The sequence below is a fragment of the Vanacampus margaritifer genome, chromosome 2 (genome assembly GCF_051991255.1).
Source record: "Vanacampus margaritifer isolate UIUO_Vmar chromosome 2, RoL_Vmar_1.0, whole genome shotgun sequence".
NCBI lineage: Eukaryota > Metazoa > Chordata > Actinopteri > Syngnathiformes > Syngnathidae > Vanacampus > Vanacampus margaritifer.
The window spans coordinates 15,050,673-15,072,869 of record NC_135433.1 but is presented as its reverse complement, the minus strand read 5'-3'; the positions used below and the strand labels follow the sequence as shown (position 1 = coordinate 15,072,869).

The following is a 22,197-nucleotide window of genomic DNA, read 5'->3' as shown; positions in this document are numbered from 1 at the left end:
GATTTTTGCTTCAATCTATAGATGCGCAAGGAATTTTAATGATCTACTCCAGTCTGAGTCGCTGATGATAATTAGCGCGCTACTCACAGCTCTTTTATCACGGAAAAGAACAGCTCCATGCTGAAAAAGAACCAATCTTTTATTGGAATAACTTGATCGTGACTTTTGCCTTCTACTCTCTAATGTGGCTACAACTTAACAGTGTATTAGACCGCGTGGAACCACACTGCCCCTCAGTGGCCAAACCGGGTACAACATGAACAGCGCTCCCAATAAAGGCAAACATTTGGGACATTTAAATCGATTCTGAATCGTATTAAATGAGAATCGCGATTCTTATGAGAATGGATTTTTTTGGCACACCCCTAACTCATTTATTTTGAAGTTTTTCCCAGCCGCGTTTTGCCAGTCGTGACGCAACGGATGGCTTGACTTGTCCTGCTGAACGCGTGTCTGCCGTTCTTATTGCCGGCGTAAACAATTGCGACCAAAGTCAACAAAACGACTTTGATTGCCAGTTAAGGGCATTAAAAGAAGACTTAATTACGCTGACATTGTATTACATGGTGCCTGTTGCCAATGTTTAGGGCATCTACAGTGTTGGCGTGCTAACAGTGCTAGCGGCTGCAGCTAGAGTCATCGGGCTACTTTTCAAAGGCACTCTAATCGACGTGATGAGTGCACACTTTGATGCTGACAGCCGGACACAGTTGCCGTTCCTAGAGATCAGTTTAATAAATCCGAACTCACTAAATTGTGCAGTTGACGGTCGGCAAAATCACAACTGTGGTTCTGACGTCACTTTCTCACAGACCAAAAACTACTCGACTCAGAATTTCATTTCGTACAAAGTGCTGTACATGGAGTAAAAATCAGTCATGGAATAAAGACAGTTAAAACAAAAATAACACCAAATGAATTAATAATGATCTTAAGTGGGTAAATGAATAAGTCAATAAGATAACACAAGTGGGTAAGTAAATAAAATAAATAAATTAATAACAAAATACAGCAGGCACCATAAAACATTGAAACAATGGTGAGTCTCATGCAGAGTCAAACGCCCAAAAACAAAGATGTGTTTTAAGAGTGGGTAAAGAGGGAGGTGGCCTAATATTTAACAGAAGGTCATTCCAAAATCCGTGTGGAGACATTTGTCTAAAATCTCCCTAACATTCTAGAGAAGAAAATAATGTGCTGTTAGCACAATTTAAATTGAAGTTAAAAAAAAGTTGATTATCTAGAAATGAAAGTTGGTCAATCATTAGTAAGTGGAAGTATATTTTTAATGTCTTCTGTATTCATAATTGTTCTTTCAACATGCAAAACTACTATGTTTATCCAAATAGATGATTATTCAATAGAATTTTCCCTAGGATATTTGAATACCAAAATATTCGATAGCTGCAGCACTAAAGGGTAGCGCAACCCGAAGTGCTATACTGCACTATACATAATAGAAATGGATAATGAAAGAGATAATCTGACGCTTGGGGAGGACTGGCTATCGGGAATTTCCCAAATGTCCAGTCCATCAACGGAGACAAATCGAATAGTAATGGCTTGATGTCGGTCGAACAACAACAACTGCTCCTCGGAAAAAGTTCTGGCTCAGGATTTTTTTTATTTATTTACTTTAAGCCCTGAGAAAATATGTTGAATGAATGTAATCACTACTTAAGTTATTTTCTTACAATCAAGCAGTGTTAATGTTTCAATTGTGCATAATGTGGCCGAGGCTCGCCCATTACAAAATGGCTTCGATGTGTGCTAACCCTGTGCCACTTGCTTCTGTCTATACACTGTCTTTCATGACTGCACGTAAAGAAATATTCATACGCTACATTCTTTTTTTTACTCTTCAGTTTAAGAAAATAGATGATCACCAAATGCCACCTTTATTTACAAAATGCCTAAAACAGGCATAATTAATCACATTATTCTTTGTCTCGCCCGCCTCGCTAAACTCTGTTGCCGCTTCCCAAACGGACAGATGTGTCTTCAAAGTGGACCCGAATGTTTCTAAAGGCGGACTTGGGGCTGAGCGATATGGTCCAAAAATAAAATCTCGATTTATGCAGTCATTCAGGACAATTACAATTTTAATCGATTTTAATCTAATAAACTCAGCAAACATTTATTTAAAGGTTTAATTTATTCACAGATAATTCCTGTGCAAAATGTTTAGACAACAATAATGAATACTGATTCTAAATTTGTTTTAACATAAATTTAACATTCATAGTTTGTTCTTAAATGCCACAATGAAGTAATTGCTAGCTATTGTTAACCACCAATCCAGCATTCTCTGCCACTTGTGCGAAATTACAACTCACAAAATTATTTGAATGTAACAGAGCATAAGAACAACATCTTTTAATAATCCAGAAGACAAAATTCGATTTCACGATTTAGCAAATTTTCAACGATTTGATTTTTAAAATGACAATGCATCAAATTAAATCGATTTATTGCCCAGCCCTAGGCAGACTGTAATATTCCCAAAGTGGACCAGATATTGAAATGTGACCACAGTGGCCTTTAAATTGACCAGAATATTCTCAAAGTGTACCAGAGTGGTCCCAAAGTCAATTCCTCTTAGGAGCCATGTTAGTAGGGAGCTACTTTCACGAGGCTGTTGGCAGCTTGGCAAGTTGTTTACTGCAAATACGCCTTAAGAAAGAAGCCAAGTGGATGGATTTAATGCTCCACCTCGCTGACTTTCTCCCTTTGACTTCCAGCTTTGATCTCCCGCTTCGTTTGCCTTCTTTGGTCTTCTCCTTTCTAGTGCTGCGGTTTTGTCCCGTCCGCGTGCACATTCCGGCATTTTACTTTGGATTCGTCTGCTTGTAAGAGGCGAACTTCGCCCGTAAAGTGGCCGCCACGCTCCCGTGCGCCTTAAAAGGCTTGTTTCTTACAAATTCTCTCTACAAATCCTTCCCCTGCCTGCAGTCGCCACTCAGTGTATGTGGGATGAGTCGTCCCTTGAGGGATGAAGCCACTCGTGGCACCGCAGAGGACAGTTTATGTCTGTGGGGGACTTTTGCTAATACCCGTGCTAATCGAAGGTTAATTGGGACCGACGAGGCATATGGAGATCTCTAAGGTCATTGCGTCTTGGATCAACATCTTGTCGCATGGCTGCTTCCTCACAAACGCCCTTTAGTTTCTTTTAATCAATCTCTGATTGGTTCCCCCAAAATGCAGTTCAATTGCATGGATGGGAACACAGCAGACCGATTCTGCTGTGGCTCCAGTCCATTGGTTCAGTTGGCAATAGCATCGGTAGCTAACATAATGAATTGGAACTGAGGCACTCCCACCACCCTCTCCGGGTCGGGGATGAGATCCTGCCCCAAGTGGAGGAGTTCAAGTATCTTGGGGTCTTGTTCACGAATGAGGGTAGGTTGGAGCGGGAGATCGACAGGCGGATCGATGCTGCGTCTGCAGTGATGCGGACTTCGTATCGGTCCGTTGCGGTAAAGAAGGAGCTGAGCCGAAGGATTAAGTTTCTCGATTTACCGGTCGATCTACGTTCCTACCCGAAAGAACAAGATCACGGATACAAGCGGCCGAAATGAGTTTGCTCCGCAGGGTGTCCGGGCTCTCCTTTAGAGATCGGGTGAGAAGCTCAGGAGGGACTCAGTGTCAAGCCGCTACTCCTCCGCATTGAGGCGGCTCGGGCATCTGGTATGGATGCCTCCTGGACGCCTCCCTGGAGAGGTGTTCCGGGCATGTCCCACAGGCGGGAGGCCCCGGGGACGACCCAGGACACGCTGGAGAGACTATGTCTCTCGGCTGGCCTGGGAACGCCTTGGGATCCCGTCGGAGGAAGTGGCTGGGGAGAGGGAAGTCTGGGCTTCCCTGCTAAAGCTGCTTTCCCCGCGACCCGAGCCCGGATAAGCGGTAGATGATGGATGGCAACTCCCACCAATGATTCTCGAAGTGCATTATGCGGGCTCCCCCTAGTGATATACAAAGAATTATTGCCTTCAGGGCTTGAGACTGCGACCAGTATGCTCGCAAATGCGACTAACTTTTCTGTCTGTTTTGGTCAAAATTTCATCGGGTTGCACTAGTGCGGATGCATGTTTTAATGCTCCTTCTGTAGCCTCAGTGTTTAAAATTGCCATCTTTTTTACTACTTTAGCCAGTCTGCTCCTGCACACTCCTGTTGCAATGTTAGCGCTATCTCCTCATCTACGGGTCTGTTTGAAAAAACATTTCGAGTGTTTCAGCATTTACATCATCAAATATGGTCATGCTGTACTTCCCCCAAAAAGGGTGCAGGCAAATCCAATGCCAATTCACCGTTCTAAGTTGCTTCAGGGTCTCGAGCTCGCTATATTGGATCAAACCCCAATTAGAGGAACTGGAAGATCAGATTTATCAACCACCAGACTGCCGCTGCAATTGATTTATGTTGTCTGAATGATCACAAGCAGCACAGCCTGCTTGTCTGGAAACCTTCAAAGGAGCTACTGTGAGTCACGAGAGGTGACATTCCGGATGGGCATAAAGACTTGTGGGTCCTTTCAGAAGGTGAACCAAATGGATTTGGGAACCGCTTCATGCACATTTGCATCAGGTGGAATTTTGAGTACATTGAATACTGTTCGTTGAGAACTCCCTAAATGGCCTCGGTGCATCTCCTTCCGACGACATCGGAGCGCTGATGCATGGCAGGAATGCAGAAACCAGATGAGCTCAAATGGAAACTCCAGGCGGGCCATGTCGCTCGCTCTAATAAACACCGAGGCTCCATCCTCGTTGGCCACGCCCCGTTCTTGTCCGTCCCAGTGACGTCACAGGCGAGCACCAAACTTATAATCTCACCGGTGTAATTACACAGAGGCGGAGATGAGCTAATTTTGTACACGCCGGCCTCTGGCTGCGGGAGTGTGGCCGGCCTTTGCCCAGATGCAGAAGGGAGGAGGGTGCAAAAAGAGAAGAAAGGGAGGAGGAGGGATGGATGAAGAGCGGGGGACGAGGGCTCTGACTGCTCTGATTGCTCCCAGCGGCTGTGGTCGGCATATGAGAGATGAAGCGGGATACGGCGGAGACGGGGTGGTGGGATGGGGGGGGCACTCCTTTCCAAATGGCGTCATAGCCACAGGAAGTTAAGCTGCTAAAAAGCAACTGGCACGACTCAATCAGCTGTGATTTTCCTCGATGAGTTCCCCTGGTAGGATCACTGATAGTGTAGTGCTACACTCGGCATTGTGAATGGTTGTCTGTTGCCATGAATTGGCACATCAATTCAATTGACCAGGACTTATTTGCCTTTGCCTTTTAGACATATCTGGGGCGGCGTGGCTCAGGGGTAGAGTGGTTGTCCCGCAACCCAGTGTGCTGTGTTCAAGTGCACCTCTTTGGCACGTCTTTCTGACATTTTTGTCTTAACTAGCGTGTCTTTTCTCAACCTTAACCTTTCGAATACAACTACAAATTACAAAACTGGGGAAAACGCTGCCAAAGGGCCTGGGATGAGACACACCCAGCTTGATAGCTTAACTCATTCACTCCCAGCCATTTTCACGGAAGCAACCCCCTTCGCTCATGGCCGTTTTACTGGATTTTGACGGATTTTGCTAGGCCCACAGAATATTGTGTTCCATAACTATAAAAACATGGAACCTTTTTTTTTTCTCTCTTTTTTTTTTCTAGAGCTCAGTATTGTTCATTCGATTTGACATCGATTTTTTTTTTTAAATATATATACATATATATATATATTTTTTTTTTTTGTATGTGGGTGAGCATGTGCGTGTGTGTGTATTCATCAGTTCACCTAAAGCCCATTAAAAAAAAAATCCCATACTAATAATATAATATAATAATGAATTGCCAAATGCAGAAACATCAGTGTAAGTTATCACGATGTAGTGACTCTCGCTGACAGAATTAAGTAACCAGAATTAGGTTAAAAAATTATATATACGTAGACCATGTTTCTATAAATTTTGATATTTGGTTTTTATTTGAGGCAGATATTTTTTCCATTAAAATGTGATTTATGAGGAGGTTAGACCATTGGTCGAAATTCAGAGTTTGTTTATTTTTCCAGTTAACAAGAATTGTTTTTTTAGCGATAGTAAGGGCTACAAGTGTAGATTGAAATTGTTTATGTGGTAAGTCAGTTGTTGTTAGGTCACCTAGCAAACACAAGTTTGGAGATAAAGGTATCCTACAGTCCAAAATAGCGGAAGGTTTTTCTAAGACTTTAGTCCAGAAATACATAACCGGAGTACATAACCATAAAGCATGAACATAAGTGTCTGTAGTGTTTTGTAAGCATTGGAGACAAATGTCGGAGTCTGAGAGTCCCATTTTCTTCATCATATATTGAGTAATGTATGTTCTGTGAATAATTTTATATTGGATAAGTTGTAAATTTGTGTGTTTTGTCATTTTAAATGCGTGAAAAAAACATGGAACCTACCAAAAGAAAGATTAGAGTCTCTTCTTTCGTATTTATGTATGTTTCCATTTTGCAGCAATTTGCATTAGAATATAGTTAAGTTCCATCATTATTCACAAACCTGTTGAAAACAGTGGGAAAAAGCTGATCTCTTATACTCTGCTGCCACCTGCTAGCATTGCTTTAGGCGAGCTCTTCAGATCAGAGGCTGCATCAAAGCCTTCTGTATGCTTTAGCATAAAAAACTTTTTTTTTTTTTACAAAAATCTTGGGATGCACGCTAATGCTATTTTCAACCGATACGATAAATCAATCATTTAGAAAGTGCCGATGTCGATAACCGACTATAAGTCTAACATGTACAAATACATTGGAAGATTGTGTAAAGCACCATGAAGCTGAATTTGATTGATGTCTCTGCTTCAAAGACAACCAGTAACTCATTTTGAGTTTGCCAAAACAAAATAGTCATATTTTTAAAAATGCAAAAAAAACAAAACAAGCGAGGGTAACATTTTGGGGAGACACAGTCAAGAAAGCCCACACTGGCGACATGCCTATGTCGCCATGATGAACACGAGGTCGCGCGCGTTATGGCGACCATAGGAGATAATATTGTTTTTATAATAGTATGTTTTTAGGAGCAAATGAGTTAATGTGGAACCTCAGCTCACATCTTATCATCTCTTTTCCCGATGGCTTTTTTGGGATAGCCCAGTTGCTCAGGAAACGGCGAGTCCCAGCTGCTCCGGATGGCTTCAGCTCGTAGGATAAATTAATGATACTGCCTCAGCGTTAAATCATTCATCAACATCCTGAGATTCATGCGTGTCACGGCGGCGCTTTTCCCGCTGCGGAAAAATCGGTCAAGAATTTGCCGTGGACGCTAAAGGGCGGATGACGCGAACGGGAGCTAATTGGAGCGTGTCTGCGAGGGGAATGTGTGTCATGGCCGCCGTCTCTCGCCAACTTCTGACCTTGTTATGCAGATGATGAAACCCACCCGGCCAACTTCCCTCTCGCCTCTCCAGATGTCCCCAACATCTGGCAACCCCTTATTGCCTTGATTTGACACCTACATTAGGATTCATGTTATTTAAACTGGTTTGTAGTTTATGTTTGTAGCAATTGAAATTTAGTTTAAGTTGAGCAGAATGTCAGTGTAAGTGTAAGTTCATGTTTCTTACAAATATGGTTGTCTGGGCGTTTGACTTGACTGTGTTATCGTAGCTTAAATAATAAAATGTCCAATCGTGCTTTAAATTACAAAACCGGCAAATTTTAGTACTTAAGTACAAATTGTTATTCTTGTTATAGCCACCATTTTACACCCTAATTATGATCCCTGTTATTTAAATCTGTACATATTTCATCTTTTGCCACTTGAAATAAAACTTTCCTTAGCAGAACATCACAGTTTGAGTTAATGATGCAAAAAAAATATTAAAGTAACTGAGCAGCAAATTTTGGATCAAGTTCCATGACAAAGTAAAAATGTAATTAAAACAAATTCTATGAGGTTTGTTCGCTTTTAAACCACTTTCGGGACAGTTAAGTCAAGGCTTGGAATTAAACTTGAGCAAAACATCAGTGTGAGTGTACCTTAAGCCGATGTTTCTTACAAATATTTGTACTAATAAATATACTGGTAAAATAAATAAGCAGCTAATGTTGGCCCTAAATCCACAGCAAAGTAAATCTGCGATTTTTTTCCTTCTTTGAAGTATTGTTGTTTTTGTTCATTTCTGTACCGCTGCTGGGCCATTTAAACCACAATAGCACAATATTTTGCACATGAAATTAAGTCCTCGTCTTAAATTATTTGAGTGCAACTGCAGTTTTGTCAACAATATTCTTATAATAAGCAGCACATTTTGGATCAAAATGTCAAAATGCATGACAAAGAAAGTAAAAATGTGACTTTTTTTTCTGTGAAGTTTGGTCCTCGTTGTCCACTTCAATACTACAGTACTTTTGGGACATTAAAATCGCTAGGGCGGGAATCCTTGACTGTCCCACGATTCGATTCAGAATCGATTTTCGATTGACAATGATTTCTGCTTCAAGTGATAGATGTGCAAAAAATTGTCATCATCTACTCCAGTGTGACTCGCTAATGGTAATTAGCGTGCTACTCGCGGCACTTTTATCACTCAAAAGAACGGGTATTCATACAAAACGCTTCAGGAATGTATACAGAGAAGCATGTTAACATTACTCACCTGCATATGCTCTTCCTACGCTGCAAAAAAACAACAACTTTTATTGGCATAACTTAATCATGACTTCCTTCTACTCTCTAATGTGGATACAATTTAACAGTTTATCAGAACGTGCGGAACCACACTGCCGCTAAGTGGCCAAATCGTGTACAACATGATACACTGCTCCCAGTAAAGGCCAGGGTTATTATAGTTTTGGAATTTTTCATTTTAGTTAGTTTTTATTTCGTTTTGAGTTTTGTTTTTTTAAATTTAGTTAGTTTTTATTCATTTTCAGGGTGGTTCTGTTGGTTTTTATTAGTTTTAGTTATTTCGTAAATGCTTAGTTTTAGTTTAGTTTTAGTTAGTTTCAGTATTAGTTTTAGTTTTTTTTTGTGTATTACTTGTGCGCAATATTTAAAAAACACTGGGGGCAACGTCATCTGAAGGTGCTTTTCTATTGGCTGCTGCTAGATGACGTCACTTTTGTGTGACACACTTTCAAATGTCCTTATTCCGGTTAATATCAAAATAAATCATCCCCAAAGGCTCATGCGTTAAATTGATTAGCAAAGACTAAAACGAATGACATTTTTGCTATAATTCTAGTTAGTTTTGTAAACAGAAAATGTAGTTTCAGTTAGTTTTCGTTTTTTAAAAAGCATTTTCGTTTTTATTTCATTTCGTTAACGAAACTGTTTTTTATTTTAATTTTAGTTTTTCCGTTAGTTTTAGTGAACTAAAATAACCTTGGTAAAGGCACACACAAACAAGGGCAAGACGGTATAAAATAAAATTTAAAGAAAATCAATTTTGGGACATTTAAAATCGATTCTGAATCGTACTAAATGAAAATTGTTTTTTTGGCAGACCCCTAAAAATCGCCACAATCTATTTTATTTATTTTTTTGCACTTAAATGTTAACTTTTGGCAGAACATCTCTGAGTGTATGTAGTAGTTTCTTATGAATGTTATCTTAATAAGCAGTACATTTTGCATCTAAATGCATGGCAAAGTAAAAATGTGACTTTTTTTTCTATGATGTTCGGGTTGTTCTCGTCCGCTTTCAGAGTGCAGGTGGGAAGGGAAGCAGTTTGGCTAATTGCTTGCGCCTGAGTCTCACATGGACCGATGGCATGTGGTTGTTCTGCACGTAACACTCGCGGTACTAAAATGCATGCGTAATGTGTGTCATGCATGGTCAGGTGGGCTGCTTTAATCCAAACAGCATGAAGGTGAGAATGGTGCATTTTTGCCATTTGATGTTATCTTAGGCACATTAAGGGCACGCAATGGGGGGGGGGGGGGGGGGGATGACCACCCAGCTCCCCTCAGCTGCCTCACACCCAGTACACACGCTTGGACTGCACCTGCTCTGGTGTGTGAGCTTTCCGACTTCATTTCCAGCAGCTGTGACCTGCGTGGTTGAGGTGCTGTCCATTAGTAAGTGTCAGTTGACACAGTCCCACAAGTCATGTGTCCCAGCGGTGGCTTCCCTCTAGTGGCCGCCTGCTGCTAACAGCACCCTCACCCTGCATACTATGCAGCCAGCAGGACCAGTGGGTTGTGTATGTCTTGTGCGGTGGGGGGGGGGGGATAGGATGGATTTAGTCGAGATTACGGTTAAAATTAACCTGCTTTAAACAGCTGCGTCCACTTTGCGCCCGAGCCCCTTGCTTGGTTGGCTTGCGGACAGATTATCAGTAATGTCTGTCTAGACGAAGAAACTGACACTTTTTTTTTCTCCTGCGCTGTAAAAGTGCTCTTGTTATTGTTTGGACCGTTTTAGCAACACCACACAACGCATGTGATTCACTCGCATTACTGCAAGACTAACAAAGCAAAATCAGAACTCTCATCACGAATCCCATGACTTTTTCAACATTTTTTTGGGTCTTTATTGCATTATTTAATTGAAATATTTGTTTTATTATTTGTTTTATTAAGGCAAATTCACACTTTGGTGATAATTTTCAATTTTTAATGTATTAAAAAAAATGTTATTTTTTTAATTGCAGTTTTTTTTTTTTAATTGTTTTATGCTCTTTTTTATTGTAATTATTTGGGGTATTTTTTCAAAAGTTTTTAGTTACTGTTATTTTTGTAATGGTTAAAAAAAAAATTGGAGGTAGCTTGCTTTGTAGTTTTCGTTTTATGACATTTTTTCACATTGCTGCATTTTGTTACTCCCATCTACACATTTGCATGCACATACTGCACACAGACAAAGTGTTGTTTGCCAGTGTGGTGGCACATTAAAGAAACACATTGTTTAGTTTTGACAATCAGTTCCAGATTAAAAAAAAAAAAAGCAGGAGGGCGGCGTTTCGTTAATCTGTTGGCCCAGCAGTGTTGTGCGATTAATCGCTGTCATCAAACTAATCTGTTTAAGCAACACGTGCTGCTGCTGCTCCACAGCGCCACCCACTGGATGTTCATGGTGACCCACTTGTACGTCCTTTGGCAAGGGCGGTTCAGCAGTGGCGATGTATCCAAGCCAAATCTTACAGCCGTGCTGCTTTTATGATGAAGCTTAATTACATACAGTAGTTTTTTCTTCTTCTTTTTTGTGGTAAACTGTGTTTTCTTGGAATTATAGAACAATTTCAATACACAAAAACTGACGTAATCAAGGGTGTGACTATACGTAGACTTTTTGTATCCAGTGTAGCACTATTTTGTCAAAATTGTTTGATAGTTAAATGTGTTTTCTTAGAAGGATATAGCCTTATTGCCAATATATGAGGTCTTCATGCCCAAATCTAGTGTTTTGTGCAAAACGGCTAGGATTTTCCTTTTTGGCCAACTAGCAGTTTTGTAGCACAATGTGTGATTTGCATGGCAAAATCAAGCAGTTTTTTACCCCCATGCAAAATATGTACCGATAGTTTTCATGGCAACATTGAGTGAATTCCTGTTTAAATCAAAAATCTTTTCCCATGTCCTGTATTGCGTGTGAAATGTTCCGGCCAGATAAAGGCAATTTATCGCATTCTGAGGTAGTGTAAGAAGTGGAACAGACAAATTGTCCATTTCTTTACACATTTGTGAGTGAACACAAATCTCATAGAAAATTTGCTTAAAAAAAACAAAACAATATCCTACTTGTTCATGTGAACATGAGACATACAGTAAGCACTAAGCACATATGAACCAAACTTGTTTGTCAGAATCTGGATACCTGACGGTTTGCTGTGAAGTTTGTTGACTTGATGTGTGTGTGTGTGTGTAGGGGGGGGGGGGGGGTATTGGAGTGTGGGGGTTCATCTCTCAGTAGGGGGTTTATGTGTACAGACGCTCCCCACGTTCGTAAGGTGAATTTTAGAGAGAGAGAGCGAGACACACACACAGTATGTACATGTACGTAATAAGATAAATAAAATGAAGTTTAACTTACTTTTGGAAGATGTACTCGATGCTTAAGGAGATGATGGAGGAGGAGGAAGAGGAGGATTTTATATCATGAGAGATTCTTCGTCGTCGCTGGAATCGGCTTCAAAAGTTATTTCCTGCTTCATGGGGACCGGCGTTTCTTCCTCCTCCTCCTCGCCACGTTGCTCAGCCTCCAATGAGCTCTCACAGCGCCAATTGTCGGTATTAGAAAGAAGCACTACGCGCAATACAAAATCTAACTTACAGCATTTCTTTCCGAACATTTTTCGACATACTGTGCGCGCAGAAATGTTCGTATTTACTGTTGTTCGTAACTCGAATGTTCGTAAGTAGGGGAGCGTCTGTATTCTATAGTGTCAAAACACATCAGCAGGCAAAAGTAGTTGCTTGATCAATCATTATGCTTTTCTATGAGACGATGTCTGTAAACTTTTGCATATATAATTTTTCTGGAGAAATGCGTCTTATCTTGTGTGGAAAAATATAGTGCTTTTTCTTGACAAATATAACGAAGCAAATATGTCGAATTCAAATATGGGGGTACAGTAAAGTTTGCAGTTGCAAAATATTTTTGCGTTATATATAGCATAGCATTTTTGATATAGTTCATGTCAAACACAGTTTTTCAAACTATTGTTTTCTTTGAAGAATACAGCATTTTTATGGCAAAAAGTTTAGCGACGCTTCCTCATTGAATCGAATGAGAAGTGCTTGTAAACTTTTGATTGTTTGTTGCCTTGGAGGTCACCTTGACATCGGGATCTTTTCCTCTCTCCTCGACTGCCACTTTGTGCCTCTTTGGTGAACCCGCCCACATCCGCACACATGCATGCAGCACACGTGCCGCCTGCCTGCTGTCCTGCATGATGTTTTTGGGGATTACATGAGTTGTTCCTGCTTGGTGGAAGTTGACTTCTGGTGGCTTGCTGAGAGAGAAGAGAGAATTTGTCAGCTTTTAGCCATAGACAGTGAAGAAGGGTGACGGGGAGGAGACACGCCGGGCGTGTGTTTTGGGGGTGGACGCACTGGCTTTGTGTGCAGAAGACCAGCGGGACAGCCACGCTGTCACTCTCTCTCCAGAGACTCTCCGGAACTACCATGCGGGATTAAGGCTTGCCGAGATGGGAAAGGGAAGGCCAGTCAAGTCCTGGATGCTCCGCTGAGATTGTGACCCATGCGCTCGGTTAGCAATGCGCACGTGAGCGACCGCCACCGCGCCGTTCCCATGCCCGCCGCTATGCTCCCATGCCCCGCGCCGGCCGCGTCCGACTGGAGCTTTCAGAACCCGGTGGGAGTGGACTGCAGCTCCCCCGAGCCTCGGTGCATCTGGGTGGCCGTGCTGCGCGGCGTCACCGGGTCGATGCCGGTCATGCCCGTCGGACGCCGCCACATCACCCATCAGGTCAGGGTAAGGAGAGTATGGGATAATGGTGGCGGCACGTCATGTGATTGGTCGGAACATTCATGACTGCAGTACATACTTGTCTATTTTAAGGCAACAACTAGCAGTTTTGTGACAAATTATGTCATTTTCATGACCAAAACTAACATTGAGTGTCAGAATTTGTAGTTATTGTGGTACAATCTAGTGTTGTGACGTACACTTGTGCTCATAAGTTTACATACTCCGAGGGTATGTAAAATTTATGAGCACAACAGCGCTTAATGACACAAAAATGCTATGAATCGTCACCGAAATTCACATGGACATCTCTGCTCATTTCAACTTCAACCTCTGAAAATGTCAAAACAATTGTCACATTATTTTTGATTTTATGGGCATTAAGCTGTACAGTGCGCTCATAAGTTTACATACCCCTTAACTTTCAAGCACAACTGTAGTTTTTGGCAAAAACGTTGTACGTCGTTTTAATAGCAAAAAATAGAGTTTTTGTTGCAAATTTTCTAGTCCTTAGTGTAAAAACTAACATTTTGGTGGTTTTGGGCAACATGTGTAGCTTTCATGGCAAAATTTGCATTTTGTAGCAGAATACTGTATGTAGTTTTTGCTGGTAAAAACTTTTGTGACAAAGCAAAGTTTTGCAAATCTTGATTTTTTTCTGACAAAAGAATATATCATATTTGTTGTAAAATATGTATTCTAAATGGCAAATATTGTTTTGAGACTATTACTTTTTCTGCAAGTTTATAGACTTTTTGTACATATATATCTATCTATATATATATATATATATTATATACTACCAGAGACAAATTCACCGTGTGTTTTTACATACTTGGCCAACAAAGATGATTCTGATTTCAGTATTCTGTAATCTTAGAAAGCCCACTGAAACGAGTCAAAATTCCATGCCGGGTTTTGCTGCAGCTTCCCAAATCTAACTAATCTGGATCTACAGTTTGACATCATAATTCCAGAGAAAAGCTTTACCTTCGGCCATAAAGATTTAGCCCTGATTTGATGCTACTCTGGGAAGCACTGCTGTCACGAGTTCATTTTAATGTTGTCTCTCTTTTCCCAAGTAATCAGTTACTTGTGGCATTCACGCTGGAATAATAATTGAGATGAGTTTGCCTTGTAAACATTTGGCTTTCGGAGTTGGCTACACATTCCAAAGGACGTATTTGTCCCAGCTGTGTACGTACAGCAACCATGACCTAAACCCCAAGAAGGCTGATCATCGGTGTCCTATGGCCTCACCAATGGACCGAAATTCCCACAAACACACTTGAAAACCTCTGGCACTCAACTCCACATAATCTAAACTTTTCACACATCCCGTCGGTGTTTTTCTCCACACCTTAAATGGTGAGAGCATTGGGAGAGGGCGGGGGAGGTTTGGAGGGTTGCTTCTAGGTCACATAGTTCTGACAGCTCGCGGCCCCCCACAACACCTTGTTAAAAGTGCCACCTTGAAAGTCGTCATTCCGCAACCGTAATTAGAAGAGAGAAACACCTTTAGCAACCATTCACGTATTTTATAATTCAGGTCAGAACGGGCGAATTTAGAAAAACTTTTAGAAAGTATTTCTTTGGAATGGTCATCTAGAGTGGAGAAGCCGGTTCCCGTAGCAGAACTAAAATCCTGTACGGCTTCCACGATGTTAAACCGGTTCAACTGACTTTGCATCTGGTCCAACTGACATTTTTATTAACACAGGCTCATCACATCTTAATAAAACCTCACCTGTGTCACACTCATTTGAACCTGACAGTTGAGGAGTTACCCGCCTTTTTTTTCTCTTGTACCCTCTTACCTCTTGGTCAGGCGGCGGCTCCAGGGGGGCAGAGCGGGCGGTCGGCAGACACGTGGCGGCCATTGGGATTAAAGGCTCGTCAGCATTTGTGGCGGCGTGCGCGTAAAGCTCCACTTTTCAAACAGGTTGCAGCTCTCAGCTCTTTAAAAAAAACAGCATTGTTAGAGCCCCGCCGATGGGCTTTGCTTTGACGGCTCTACTACTACTACTACTACAACTACTTTGCCATTTTGTCTACTGGAAGCAATAGAAATTGATTTCATCTGTTCCATGGCCAAATGCTATAAAAGTAGATGACATTTTTTTTTCTTGTATTTGTACATTTGTGTATTTTATATTTTGATATATAGCAAAGCAAAATTTTGTGAGCTGCAACTATGCCGCTGCTTGTCAATTGAAAAACAAATAGAGCAGTCAAGTCACTTAAATGCCCTTGCATGTGAGCAAGGAGAGCCACAGTCGCAGAAGCACTTTCAGCCATTTGAACGAGACACAGTGAAACTCACCGACTTCACTCACTAGGCCACACCCCTTCGAGGCACACCAACACACCACACCAAATACTACAGTAAATATACAGTAATCACAGTTAACTACCAGTCTCCCACTATTTGGAATATCAAAAATCCACATATAATTGATGTCGATGTTTAACCCCCCCCCCAAATTTTTTTTTTACAATAACACTGAGAAGCATTCAACATCCTTTTCCCCCCACGAAAAAAGGGGTGCAAATTGTGAAACAAATACCGCAAAAAAAATTACATTTTGGAATAAAAAATCTGCGAATATGGAAATCTGTGGGTGCTGAAGTATTCGGCGTCGACTGCATGTACATTTTCTTTTAAGTGCTGATTTTCTTTATTAAAAACACTTCAACAATGTTTTTAGGGGCTGAGATGGAACGTGTTAATGGGTCATTTCAATGGGGAACATAGATTTGATATACTGTACATGTGTAAATATGAGTTACAAGCTTGCTCATGGAACAAATTAAACTACTGTATTTAAATGTTTTTAGTTGTATTTGAATTTGTCTATATAAAATGCATGAAGGCGGTTTGAGCTCTGGGTTTTTGTGTGTCTGAGGTACATGAGGCTAAAAATTGCAGGTTCTACAACTTGTAAAATTTCTGTGGCAAAGTATGTCGTTTTTATGACATCTAATGTTTTGTGGCAAAAAATTGTTTTTTTAACAAATGTGTCGTTTTCATGGAAGAAACTGCATTGTTAAAAAGTTTTGATGGTAGTGAAGTAGCATTTTTCTAGAAAAAAAAATCTAGTCTTAGTGGTAAGATGAAGTTTTCTAGTAAGGATGTGTAGGCCTTTTGTAGCAATTTATAATCTTCATGGCGAACTTCTCCTGCTTTTGAATGAGAAGGTGTGCACAAACTTGCACTGTTGTTTTCAGGTTGAAATCTTGTGTCAGTGGCTAATGCATTTTTGCGGTTTTAATGCAGAATGGTGTTTTTCATGGTGTTTTCAAGGAATGCATTGTTCATATGGGGGAAAACACCTTGCTGATGATGCCAACTTGACGGTTTTTGTGCTTTCTAATGGTTTCCTCTGCAGATTGAGCTTTCTTCCTGTCATCAACATCGTGTGAAAAGTGACTTCCTCCAAATCGAGGACAAGAACAAAATATGGACTTAACTGTAGTATTCAATGGGAAATGTGTTTTGTAGCGTGATATAGAAGGATCATGCGCCATTATGCGGATTGTGCGTCAAAATATGTCGATTTCATGGCAACATTTTGTATTTCATAACAAAATCTAGTATTTTCTTTGAAGGTTATTTAGTTTTACCTTTAAGATTATTGTTATCGCTGCTTAAAGCTTGTCATTTTTATTTAGAGTATTCTAACAGTGTAGTAAGCAACTTTTTTTTTTTTATTAAAATTATCTTTTAAAGAGGTTTTTGATAATCAAAACCAAACCAGACAAACCCTCTAACTTCAAAAACAGACAAGTTCTTTTTTTTTTTTTTTTACATAACTGTAAAATTACACTAAAATGGTATTATGCTGTGCAAATACTAATTGACAAAAGATGAGTGTACGAGAATTACAATCTCTTGGCCTCACCCTTAACCTTAACTTAAATGAACCCTTAACCCAAAAGTGTCTTTGGCTGTTCTTGGTTTTCTCACTCATGGGTCAGTTTGAAAAAGATGCGAACCTTCTTGACAACATTCTCGTGCTGCTCTGTCCGACCCTTCAGGCCTGTGCTGTGTTTGGGGTAATCACAGGTTTCGGTTTTCCCAGCGCTGGGCGGGGCCATGCGGTTGAAAACCGGCGTGCCGGAGCCTGTCTTTTTGCCGGGACCCGATACTCCAACACCCCCCCCCTCTCTTTTTCTTCTTCTCTTCATCCTCTTATCCTCTTATTCACTCGCTGCCTGAATGTTAGCGTGTGTTCCGACTTGTCCTCGGCCAAACCGCTCCCTCTGAGGAATTTCTCCTTTCGTCCTCCTTCACTTCCTTTTCGGGCCTGCTTTTTTCCTTAATGTTAGTTTGACAATTCCCCCTCTGCGCCTCACTCTCAAGCATCTTTACGATGAAGTGGTGCTGCTAGTGTGGAATGAACAAGACTTTATAAACCGATGAAACAAAAATGCATGTTTTTGCCCTGACATCTACATAGTCTGCCCAAAAAATTATAGACTTGACTGTGGAAAAACTGGACTTTGCCATGAAAGTTACAGTATGTTGTATGCTATTTTTTTTATTTAAAAAGTCCCTAATTTTGCTTAAAGAGTGAGATCCTTCCAAGACAGCAAGATATTGCAATGAGTGTTTTTTTATTTTGAGAAATCACTATATTTTTCCAAAAAGCATTTTTCCACCAAACACTGGCTTTTGTAATGAAAACTACAAATGTTGCTTAAAAAATGCTTGTTTTACATAATTTACAATCAAAACTAATTTGCCATAAAATTCTCATTTTCGTTATAAAACCCACATATTTTGCCACAAAATTCCACACTTTTGACAATTACATTTTGTCGCAATAAAAATGCCAATATTTCCAATGAAAAAGTACATATTTTGTCACAAAAATAGATTTTGCCAAAATACAGTTCTAGTGAAAAGTTATTTTCTTTACAATCCATGTCGATGCCTCTTTCAAGTATCTTGGACATGCAAAAACAAGGAAAATAGATGCTTGCATTCTATTATGAGCAGTGCCTAAGCGGAGACAAAGTATTGCGCACATATACGGGGTGCTGGCATACTGTACTACTTAAAACACTTGCAATCTGATTCTGTTATCTCTGTTACGATTCATCTTAAGCTTTTGAACTCCCCAAACTGTAGATCAGTATCACAGAAAAGTACGTACAATAGCAAGGCCAGGGTGTCTGCAGGTCCTTTGAATTTTCCCAAATAAGAGCTGTAAAGGACAAATAGGCATTAAATACATATTTACTAAATTATTGAAATAACTGAATATGGTAATTACCAAAATGATGGCTTATTTATCTTTGACACGCCTACCTTCAACTTCAATAAAAAATATTTTTTTTTCAATGTAAGACATGTAATCCTTACATCTAATGAATGTATTTGATTGAAAACATTTTATTTCGTAATTTGACCCTGGCCTTAAATAAAATTAACTAATTGAATAAAGTGAGTACTGTACAGTATTTATTTTCAAAATTGAAGGCTTTTTAAAATGATGCATTGTCTTAAATTAAATAATATAACTAAAAGTATAATTTAATGAAATAATACATACACATAATCACTATACAGTTGAATAAATAACTTTAATTAAATACATTAGATATTGCAAAACGAAGGCCATGAATGGGATTATGACGGGGAAACAACAGTGAATTAATTAATAAGAATATGATGCTCTTTGCGTGTTCTAAACTCCTGTTTCAATACCATCAAAAATGGAGGCAGAAGAAAAAAGTTTTTTCTTTCGGAAAAGGAAGGAGAAGGGAAGAGGAGGAGACGAAGGAGCAAGGGAGTGGAAGTGGTTATTTTTAGGCGTGTCTGGTTGTCCTGCCCTGTAACGCGAGCCCACTTCCTGCCTCCGGTATGCCACTTCCTGTTGCGGTGCGCCCACCTGGTTAAGTGCCTGTGTGTGCGTGTGTATTTATTGTTGTCTGCTGCTTGTCATTCATGTGTGTTGTTTATGTCAGGAAGTGAAGTTCTGACTAAACACAGACATTTTTTAACATCTGTTTGACATAAAACAACTAGTAAATAAAGCTAGTAAAACAGTTGGTGATAGGGTGATCAAATTTTCAAAATTAAAACCCAGGACGTTATAAATTTCACCGAATGTCATCGCTTATCAATCTTAGTCAAGTGGGGGGCGGGGTGGGCTGGTAGTGTGGGTGGCAAAAGATGGACAACATGTGCATCGGTCGCTAATGCTAAATGCTATCTTGGTTGACTGTTCAACCATTTACCTTTTATCACCATTATCCAACCTTTTTTGCTCGGTCCCGACTGCTATTGGAAGCTGGCTGTGCCATTTATCTCATTGTAACATTGAACATATCCCGCTAGAAAGCTCAGCTTGCGTTGCCTGACCAGCGACTGGTGACCGCAGTGGATAGTAGCACGACATTTCCCATGAATGAGCTAATTAAGACTTTGGATGCCGAGGTGTTATTTCCCTCTTGTTTGGTCAGGTGATGGCGTTTGAGTTACACATGTGGGTCTTTGGGGCAGCATGGGGGTGAGAGTTCTAGCATGTGTCTGTTATTTCGGCCGTTGTATTTACTCAGCTTTTTGGGGATGACATATTTAGAGAGCGAGTGGGAATCTGTGCGGGAATACTCCAAGGTCAGGCATGTGGGCCAGGATAATTCAAGCATGCTGTTGATTATGGGACCCCAGGCAGCCCCCATTGATTAAATCCAATTTGTTCCGCAGGCGAAAGGGCGGAGGGATGGTCTCTCGTCGCCTGTCGCCGACAACAACCCCCGGCCGCCGATGGCGTCCCGGCCGGGCAGGGAGGGCGTCAGCTTGGCGTGGAAGGGCCCCCGCACGCTGGTCCTCCGCAAGAACTCGCAGGGCTTTGGCTTCACCCTGCGGCACTTCATCGTTTACCCGCCGGAGTCCACCCTGCACAACAACCTCAAGGTGAGGTGCAGCCGTCTCAAGGCACCTAACGTGGAGGTACTTGAAACCCTAATCCATGATTGAAAGACTCATTTGAAACCCTAACCAGGCTTGAAACCCTGGTTTTAAACCCTAACCCTGTTTTAAAACCATCATTTTAAGTTGTAACGCTGTAAATCTTAATTTGAAACTCCAACCTTTGCTTAAAACTCTTAACTAGCTTTTGAAACCCAAACCCCTACTTCAAACCCTTAAATTTGAAGCTCAAACTCTTTTCTGAAACCGTCATTTTAAACCTTAATCCTACTTTCAAACATCAACCCTTGCTTGGATCCTTAACCTAGGTTTCAAAGTACCGTAATTTGGAACCTTGAACTTTGCTTTGAAACCCAATAAATTCACCATAATCTGGGATTGAAACCCTAATTTGAAGCCATAACCCTTGTTTGAAACATAACCCTCACTTGAAATTCTTATTTAAAACTTCTAAAGCCTGCTTTAAAAAAGAAGAAGACACAATTCAGTACTAAAACTCAAATCATGTTTCAAAGCATAATTTGAAACCTATTCCCAGGCTTTAAATTGAAATGTTCCGTCAGAACCTCTGCTGGTTCTTTTATCTTTGATGCTCGCTATAATATGAATGAATATGAAATGAAATGACCAGACAGAGGACTGCGAATGAAAGTCTAACAGAGTTAAATCTAGGCTAGAGGAATACCAGACAGATTGTCACATGGCCATTGAGCCTTACCAACAACACACAGATACGCAAGAAAGCCTAATATGTCCAAAAATGATTTCTTGTTCATAACTTGAAACCGTAACCATAATTCAAAACCCTAATCATCATCTCTGGTCCATGTCTGGCTGCGATTGTCCAAATAGAACAACAAAAAAAAGCATGTGACAGTGGAGGCAGAGAAGCAGTACTATCTATTGTCCCAGTATGGCCTGGTACTGCCCGCCTGCGAGCAGCACCACAAGCACAAGGACTCTCATTCAACGGGCAGCTGCCGGGTCGTTGAAAATATAATAATAGGAGGGTTGTTTCCAACAACCTCCGTACGACTCATAGTTCAACATCTGGAGACGTTTGCCCACACACCTCAAGCGGAGCTACACACACGCACTCCCATTAGCGCTCAATTCTTACGGGTGAAAAGTCTTCCTTCCCTGCCGTGTTAATGATCTTTGCTCAGCTTTTGTTTCATTGTTCTCCAACTGAACCCGGGTGACCCAGCACCGCTGAGCCACAATTAGCTTTATCTTGCACCGAGTAAGAATGAAGCTGCTGAAACTTGAAGAAGAAGAAAAAAAATGTCCGGCTGGAACAAAATGGAGACCATGTGTGCTCCAAAAATAAACGTGCAAGAGGGACCTGATTGTTCTGAAGCGTAAACGTTACAAAACACACAAAGTCAAAGTGGATTTAACGCCTTCATATTTGATTCGGGACCTTAGTCTTTAATCCTTTTTTACACAAAGGAGTTCCATACCATCACATTTTTTTGGCTCGCTTTTGTTGAATGAAATTGTTGAATTTAGGGTTTACAAGCCAAGGTGACGAGTTTCAAATTAAGGTTTCAAAGCAAAGTTTCAAATCAGGTTTAGGGTTTCAATCGTTGATTGAGGTTTCAAGCAAAGGTTAAAGTCTAAATTTGGATTTCGCGTCAAGATTATGGTTTCAAATCAAGGTTAGAGTTTCACAATAGGTTTCTGCCTAGGTCGGGGATTTAAATTGTGGTCTCAAGCAAATTTTAGAGTTTATTTATATTTTGAGTTTCAAGCCGAGGTTGGGGTTTCAAATGAATGTTTCAAGATTGGTTCGTGTTTTCAAAGTACGGTTTCAAGTCTGGCTCGTGGATTATTTTG

At 40.6% G+C, this 22,197-nt stretch overlaps 1 protein-coding gene across 15 annotated transcripts in view; it reads left to right on the top strand.

Annotated features, from left to right (window-relative positions):
* The window catches only part of arhgap23a (Rho GTPase activating protein 23a), a 72,647-nt gene that overhangs the window by 20,743 nt on the left and 29,707 nt on the right, over positions 1-22,197 (top strand). For 3 of the 15 annotated variants that reach the window (XR_013291070.1, XM_077556674.1, XM_077556668.1), the window contains exons 1-2: positions 12,842-13,424; positions 20,134-20,379. Coding sequence is in view for 14 of the 15 variants with exons in the window: in XM_077556674.1 (XP_077412800.1) it covers positions 13,191-13,424; positions 20,134-20,379 (480 nt within the window). In the remaining variant the exon portion in view is untranslated. Of the gene's footprint in view, positions 1-12,838; positions 13,425-20,133; positions 20,380-22,197 lie in introns of those variants that run through there. The other 12 variants (XM_077556670.1, XM_077556679.1, XM_077556680.1 and 9 more) reach the window with 10 other exon arrangements.